The 8,735-nt window shown below is 42.0% G+C and overlaps 1 protein-coding gene across 1 annotated transcript in view; it reads left to right on the top strand.

Moving 5' to 3' along the window:
* The window catches only part of Eogt (EGF domain specific O-linked N-acetylglucosamine transferase), a 36,021-nt gene that overhangs the window by 11,961 nt on the left and 15,325 nt on the right, over nt 1-8,735 (top strand). Inside the window, exons 7-10 of the mRNA XM_021164135.2 lie at nt 358-452; nt 1,251-1,355; nt 4,159-4,265; nt 8,476-8,579. Of these exons, the coding sequence (XP_021019794.1) occupies nt 358-452; nt 1,251-1,355; nt 4,159-4,265; nt 8,476-8,579 (411 nt within the window). The remainder of the gene's footprint in view (nt 1-357; nt 453-1,250; nt 1,356-4,158; nt 4,266-8,475; nt 8,580-8,735) is intronic.

Raw genomic sequence — 8,735 nt, 5'->3', positions numbered from 1 at the left:
TATATATATATATATATACAGTAGTATATAGAAAAAACAGGATCTCACTATGTAGCTCAGGCTAGCCTCAAATATTTGTGTGTGTGTGTCTGTGTGTGTATATACATGTGTGTATGTAAGATGTATATTTAAAGTGATAAATTAGAGGATTTGGGAAATCTTCTTAGTAAGCTACATGCCTGGAGACATGCAGAAGGACCCTTGACAGATCTTGGAAAGGAGAAAACAGCCCAGGAGCAGTAGAGACCTCGCTCTGCTTAGGGTCACACCGCTGCTGTCAGCGCGGCCAGCACAGTGAGGCCCCAGTGCTGATCCGGTTCCCAGCTGACTNTTCTCCTCCTCTCGCTTGTATTTCAGAGCGACTCAAGTCTGGTTTGCTCTCGTTACCTTCAGTATTGTAGAGCTACTGGTCTATACCTGGACTTAAGAAACATCAAGAGAAACCACGACAGGTACTTACATGTGGTCCCTGTTAAAGCTGATGGCACTCTGAAATGCGCCCAGGTGCAGGGCTCTGTCTTGGGTTTGTCTTGTAGTAAAATAGTTGAAGGGTTACGGAGTGGGTGAGGAATGGGTGACCCGGGTCCTTCACCTGATGATCATATTGTTGATTTGGGGCATGGATATATTGGGTTCCTTAGAAGAGATGTTTAAGGTAAATTATGCAGCATGTGTTTGTAAGTTAAATTCCAAAGAGGGGCTTGGGGGGTGTGGTTCTGCTGTAGTGTGCCTGTCTCTTACAAACCAGGCATGGTGGGTGATACGTGCTTGCAATCCTGGCATCCAGAAGGTGGAGGCAGGAGGATAAAGAAGTTCATGGTCCTCTTTTGCTGCAGAGAGAGTTTAAAATTACCNTGGGTTACATGAGACCCTGACTCAAAATAAAGCAAGATGAAATAAAATAAATCCAGTGGCTGGAGACCTGGCTCAGCCACTAAGAGTACTAGATGTTCTTGCAGAAGAGCTGGGTTTGGTTCCCAGCACCTACATGGCAGTTCACAGCCATCCGTGACTCCAGTTCCAGGGTACCCCCATCTGATGTCCTCTTCTGGTCTCCAGGGGNACCAGGCAGGCACATGGAACACAGACATCCATGGAGGCAAAACACCTGTACACATGAAAAGAAAATAAATACATCTTTAAAAAAACATCTGTTGAAAATNTTGTTAGGAAATTAGTTTCAAACCAGCAACTTGAGTCATGAGAACATTTTCCAGCTCTTTCTTTTTTCTTTCTTTTTAATTCACCAGATTCAAGGAAGATTTTCTTCAGGGTGGTGAAATTGGAGGATACTGTAAACTTGACGGTCACGCACTGGTGTCTGAAGGGCAGCGCAAAAGCCCCCTGCAGTCTTGGTAACGTGATTTTGTTTCCTAAAAATATGTCTCTAAAGTAGTTGTGTTTGTTTTGGTGTTTATAGATTTTATTTTTTTTTNAAATTTATTTTATGTATATTAGCACACTGTAGCTGTCTTCAGACAAATGAGAAAAGGCCATAGAATCCCATTACAGATGGTTGTGAGCCACCATGTAGTTGCTAAGAATTGAACTCAGGACCTCTGGAAGAGCAGTCAGTGCTTGTAACCGCTGAGCCATCTCTCCAACCCCCATGCTCATTGATTTTGGGTGGGACTGTAGAATGGATATNAAGTTTCCTGATGTGTGCANGCTTCTGAGGAGTGGTGGGTGGAGATGGACTCCTCAGTTTAATTGGAATGGAATATTGGTCTATGAAAATCTNACAAAGAGGGTATTAGAATCTGCTGTTCGTAAATGAAAGAACAGGCATTTGACTTGATGTATTATGAACTCCCAATTTCTGTATGTGTTTTGGGAAGCACGTTTTGTAAATGTGCTACCCCTCCCGCAGGTATGGAGTGTGGTTAATGAGAAANTGAACCCACCCATGGAACTTTTGTTCCGAGCATTGCTAACACCCTAGGCACGCCCACTGGCCTCACCTCACCTTCTCTCTGAAGCTACCCAAACTCTTAACATCATTGATGAGATTTTGAACTTTAAAACTTTATTGTAAGACCATTTGAGGCTCATGGAAATTTAAACAACATGCAGGACTTTCCATTGGTCCATTCTCTGCTCCAGCTTCCTGGAATGATAAATGTTTCATTTAACCATAGCACCGGTACCCAAGCCAGGGAACAGTCATCATTAGAGTCTTATTAACCACACGCCTGTGGGTTTCTCCCATGCTTATACACTTATTTTTTTTCCAAATTTGTACTTTAGAAAATGTATATCCCATGTCTAGGGACATGTGACCACCATCCTATTTAGGATGCAAAATCCATGGGAGCCCATACACTTTCATTATAATTACATGGGCTACTCTTATGTAAAGTTAATTTCTCAGGTCATTCATGATGAGCAGAATATTAGCAATAATAATCTAATCTTCCCTTATATGGTAGTAGTCAGTTTGCTATGTGGTTTATCCAGGGCCTTCACTGGTTGTTACAGCGAGACATGNCTTCTGTTCTACAAGNCACTTTCATTCCTAGTTCATGTTGGTGTCTGATTCTCTATTATAGCTCCTCAGGGCCTAACTGTATTGTTTATCGCTGGGTAACACATTAATCTAAAATATGCCGTAGGGCATAGTTTATATTCATTATTTATTGCTGTTACAAATTATTCTGAAGTAGAGCAAATGACATTTAGTAGCGTAGCCTGTTCTGATGTCAGAGTGAGAACAGCTCAGCAGGCAGGGCCTCAAGAGGCTGCAGTCAGGCTGTGGGGTTGGGTGGGGCTATCGCTCTCTCTAGGCCAAGCTTGGGCTGATCTCTGAGCCTCGGTGTCTGTCTGACTATGGACCAGAGGATTCGGTTATCACCATATGGGTCTCTTGCTAGTGCCACTCACACACAGCATGGCGGCCATAGGCTTCCTCCAAGCATGAGTGTGTATATTCTGTAGTGCTGTGTAACCTGACTTCAGCAGTGATACAATATTGTGTCCTGTTGGTTAGAAGTAAGCCATTGAGTTGTGACCATATTCGGGGGGACAGAGGCATTAATCTCCACTTCTTTTCTTTCTTCTTAAAAAAAGGTTCTTGTTTTTGTTTTTGAAACAAGATCTTGCTATATAATCCCAGGATGACCAAGAATTTATGATCCCCCTGCCTCAGCTTCCTGAGTGCTGGGATTACAGATGTGGGCTATTATATTTATCTCACTTTTGAAAGGGAGAAGTTGTGTAGCTGAGGTGATGGCGCAGTGCTTGCACCTGAAACAGGAGGACCTGAGTTCCAATTCTCAATATTAATCACATAAAGTAATCCTAACACAGTGGCGCATGCCTTGATGGCTCACTGTCCAGTCAGTCTGACTGAGCCTGCAAGGTCCAGGTTCAGAGAGAGACCCTGTCTACAAACAGTAAGGTGGAATGTGATTGAGGAAGACATCCTAGCACTAACCTCTGACATGTGTGAGATGTCAGGAGAGCTCATTTGAAAGAACCAGAGGGAGGGAGGGAGGGAGGGAGGGATAGATGAAGAGAAGGAGGGAAGGAGAAGGGAGATTGAGGAATGTGTGTTCCAAACTGCCATGGTGCTTTTACACTGTGCTGTGAACGATTCTGTTTGATATATTCCACATGGCCTGTGATCTCACAGATGGCTGTGGTGACCTTTACTCAGAGCCATAGACATTCACGTGCTGGTGTCTGTCATTTGTCTGGCTTCCACAGATGTGCCCTAGTCCCAGGGAAGCTTTTCTGTCTTCTGCCTTTATGAGGCTCTAGGTCATTTTCGAATATGATCTTTCTCACAATCCAAGAAGTCTATGGGCAAGTTCCTATGGCCCCATCTTTTCCTTTAAGCCCCCAAATGACAGGATTGCTGAATCTCTATTAATACATCAGGTTTTTTTTGGTTTGGTTTGGTTTTTCATTTTGTGACAGCTTCCCAATTGAACTGACTGATCTGACATGTTAGCCTGAAATTTGAAATCATTTTTGCTCCTGTCTCAACATTAAACTGGGGTTTAGAGCCAATAATGTTAGCAAATTAAGAAAGGTGCTCTGTGGGACTGTCTTGTACTAGAAATAAAATCTGCTTCATGAACAGGTCCCAGGTTATGGTGTTGCAACAGAACGTTTGGAAGAATCACTTTTAAATTATCTCACAATTCACAATTCCAGGTTTGCTGAGCTACAAGGCTACACGCAGCTCAATTTCAGGCCTATAGAAGATGGAAAATGTGACATCGTTGTTGAAAAACCAACGTATTTCATGAAATTAGATGCAGGTGAGAAGTGACTTTGTATTTTACTTGTGTATTGATTGATGTGTCTGTTTTTTAAAGATTCCTTTTGTTTTTATTTTATGTGTGTGCATCTTTTGTCTGCATGTATGTCTGTGCTCCACATTCATGCAGTGCCCATGGAAGAGGGCGCTGGATCCTCCAGAGCCACAGTTTCCGATAGTGAGCTACCATTTGCATGAACTGACCCAGGTCCTCAGCAATAACAGGCAGTACTCTCAGCCACTGAGCTGTCTCCTCTGCCCCACATCTGTTTCTTGACATGCTGACATGCTTGCAGTAGTTTTCTGTGAATGTGTTGAAAGCGGTGCAAAAAGCACTGACTGTCTTTTTTGCTTCCTCTTCTAAGGTGGAGGAAGAACTGGCTATAACTTCTGTATTTATTATTATTATTATTATGGCAGGGTTTGGTGTCTGCAGATGGGATAGATGCCAAGGTAGGCAGTCTCTGGACAGCCTTTCCTTCAGTCTCTGCTCCATTTTTTTGTCCCTGTGTTTCCTTTAGACAGAAACAATTCTGGGTTAAAGATTTTGAGACAGGTGGATGGCCCCATCCCTCAACTGGGGGCCATATCTATCTACCTGGAGGTGGTCTCTTCAGGTTCTATCTACCTGCTGTTGGATATTTTGGCTAATGTCATCCTCACTAGGTCCTGGAAGCCTCTTGAATCCCTGGCGTCTGGGACTTTCTAGTGGTTCCCCCCCCCCCTGCATATTTCTATTCATTCTCCTGGCCTTCTGGATTTCTTTCTCTCCTGTCTCTTCCCATACTTGATCCCATCCCACCTTTTCCCTCCTCCTTCTCTCCCCACTCAGGCCCTTCCCTCCCTTTGCCTCCAATGATTATTTTCTTCCCCCTTCTAAGTGAGATTGAAGCATCCATACTTTGGCCTTTCTTCTTGTTAAGCTTCCTATGGTCTATGAGTTGTATCCTGGGAGTTCTGAGCTTTTGGACTAATCCACTTATCAGTGAGTACATACCATGTACTTCCTCATTGCTGGTGGGATTGCAAGCTGGGACAACCACTTTGGAAATCAATCTGGCGGTTCCTCAGAAAATTGGAAATAGTGCTACCTGAAGACCCAGCTATACCACTATTGGACATATACCCAAAAGATGCTCCAACATATATCAAGGACACATGTTCCACCATGTTCATAGCAGCCTTATTTATAATAGCCAGAAGCTGGAAACAATCCAGATGTCTCTCAACAGAAGAATTTATACAGAAAATGGATACAGAAAATTCCATTATGTACATTTATACAATGGAATACTACTCAGCTATTAAAAATGACAACTTCATGAAATTTGCTGGCAAATGGATGAAACTAGAAAATATCATCCTGAGTGAGGTAATCAATTCCAACTCAATTCCTCATAGATATAGAAAGAGAAACTCTCAACTTCATCTGGAATAGCGAAAACCCAGGATAATGAAAACAATTCTCAACAGTAGAAGAATTTCTGGGGGAATCACCATCCCTGACTTCAAGCTGTACTACAGAGCAATAGTGATAAAAAAAAACATATGATATTGGTACAGGGACAGGCAGGTAGATCAGAGGAACAGAATTGAAGACTCAGAAATAAACCCACATACCTATGGTCACTTGATCTTTGACAAAGAAGCTAAGAACATATAGTGGAAAAAAGAAAGCATTTTTAACAAATGGTGCTGGTGTAACTGGAGGTCTGCATGTAGAAGAATGCAAATTGATCCATTCTTATCTCCTTGTACAAAGGAGATCAAGGACCTCCACATAAAACTAGATACGCTGAAACTAATAAAAAAGAAAATGGGGAAGAGCCTCGAACACATAGACAAAGGGGAAAATTTCCTGAACAGAGCATCATTGGCTAATGCTCTCTGATCAACAATAGACAAATGGAATCTCATGAAACTGGAAAGTTTCTGTAAGGCAAAGGACACTGTCAATAGAACAAAATGGCAGCCAACAGATTGGGAAAAGATNTTTACCAACCCTACATCCAATAGAGGGCTAATATTCAATATTTAAAAAGAACTCAAGAAATTAGACTCCAGAGAACCAAATAACCCTATTAAAAAAATGGGATACAACGCTAAACAGAGAATTCTCAACTGAGGAATCTCAGATGGCTGAGAAGCACCTAAAGAAATGTTCAGCATCCTTAGTCATCAGGGAAATGTAAATCAAAACAATCTTGAGACTCCAGCTCACACCAGTCAGAATGGCTAAGATCAGAAACTCAGGTGACAGCTGATGCTGGCGAGGATGTGGAGAAAGAGGGACTTCCATATTCTTATCCCTTTCAAATTCTACAAGAACCAGTCATATTTATGTAAAATAGTTCCATCAAAGTCAAGATGAAAGAAAGTTGTGTGCATATACCTTTTGTAACTAAATTTACCCTGTCTAAATCACTTTGATTACATTTAGGTTTCATTACTCTGTGTGTGTGTGTGTGTGTGTGTGTGTGTGTGTGTGTGAATACAATGCCCATCATTTCCATGGCCAACTTTCTGTAACCAAACAAACTTAAAACTCTTTTGGAAGTTACCACTACAGTATATTCTTGAAAAAAAAAATTAGAATTGTTTTCCCATCATGCCTTTCAGCTCTAGATCTTGGCCTGCAAGCATAACTTTAACCCTGGCAACTAATGGCCCCCGGAGAGGAGAGAGACTTGCTCTCTTATCCCTCTCATTATGAGAGATGGGGCTTATAGAGCTATGTCCTTATCAAGATGAGTGAGTGGCTTGGCCTACAGTGAACTACAGAGAGCCCTCTGTCATGACTACTTGGGAATTACCATATTTATTGATCATGGTTTTAATGTGCTCTGCCATCCAAAGTTATAATTCTCAGGTTACAAAATATTAGATTCAGAAATCAGACAGGTTTAGCTTTTTGAAATAAAAGCAAACTTGAAATGCCTTGTTCATTGTTCTGACTCATTTTTTTAAAAAAAATACGCAAATGAAAAAGTGGCAAAAAAAAACAAACCCTTCCCATGAAAGAGGTATGTGTGAACTATGAAACACATGCAGATCATATGCAACAAAGTACGTATGCAGATTGTGTGCAGTAAAGAATGTAAAATAGAAGCGCATAGGCTGAGACAGACAGGTGCCATTGCTTCCCTGTATTGGTACTGACCCCTTGCTTCTGAATGACACCATCAGCCAATTCCCCTTTGCTTCTTAACTGACCTCGGGACAAGGTACATCGTAGCAGAACTTACCCACCCTACTTCTACAGCTTGAAGCCTGTGTTTACTTCCTTGTTTTAAATCCTTGTGCAGCCAGACAGCGGTATGCATACTGTATTCCAGAGTAAATGTTAGGGACTCCCTAAACTAAGCTGGACTTCAACCAGGTTCTTCTAACACCGGCGTTCATGCTCTGTCAACTAGAACATGAGAGACTCACCTCTTTTAACTAATAGTTGACCAATATTTCCCCCAAATCAGTGTAAACCGGGGCTGGACAGATAGCTCAGCCATTAAGAGCACTGTCTGCTCTTTCAGAGAATCTGGGTTAGATTCCTAGTACCCACATGACAGTTTATAATAGTCTGTGACTCCAGTTTCAGGTGACCCAATACTCTCTTCTGGCCTTCAAGGGTGCCAGGCGTGCATGTGGTGCATAGTCACACTTGTTGGCCAAACATCCATACACAAAAATCTTTTAAGAAGAATAATATAAGGAATGATTAAATAGGGCAAAAGGGGACAAGAATTTAAAACTACCATAATGTTAGTAGTTGTGATTGTTGTCGGTGCCTCTGTGCACAGGTGTCATTTGGTTGATTTAAAGAACAAACAAACAAACAAACAAACAAACAATCAAACTGAATAATCAGAAAAAATTGTTAGCCATCATGTCCTGATAGTTCCCCGTGCTGTGCTAAATAGACCTATGTGCCCCCCACCCGACCCCTGCCAGAACATAATGGTCTCTTGCGTCTTGATGCGCAGGAGAGGACAAATCCCTGATTTCCAAATAACCAGCTCAGCAGTAAGATATTTAAACTCAATACTTCTTCAAGTTGACCGGTACCCGCTCCTAGCCCATATTTAGGAGAAACGTGTTTTCTTGGTGATTTTGGCTAGAAGTCCAACTAACTGTATGCAGGTCGAGTGGAATTTAGAAGGCATCGGGTTGTGCGTCTTCTCTTTTTTAACATGTTCTTTCTCTCCCAACACCAGGTATTAATATGTACCACCACTTCTGTGACTTCCTGAATCTCTACCTCACTCAGCACGTTAACAATTCTTTCAGCACGGACGTGTACATTGTGATGTGGGACACCGTAAGTAAGCACCCACTCTCTCCTCTGGCGACAGCTCTGTCTCACTGTGTGCCTCTGGCTTTGTGAAGCAGAGTTTTCTAAGATGAGTGTTTGCCAAGGCACACATACACTCACACATGTATCGATGCGTTCACATGTGTTTCTTTTTTTTTTTTT

This window comes from Mus caroli, chromosome 6, assembly GCF_900094665.2.
Source record: "Mus caroli chromosome 6, CAROLI_EIJ_v1.1, whole genome shotgun sequence".
NCBI lineage: Eukaryota > Metazoa > Chordata > Mammalia > Rodentia > Muridae > Mus > Mus caroli.
The sequence above is the reverse complement of the archived record's forward strand: the minus strand, read 5'-3'. Positions and strand labels throughout refer to the sequence as shown.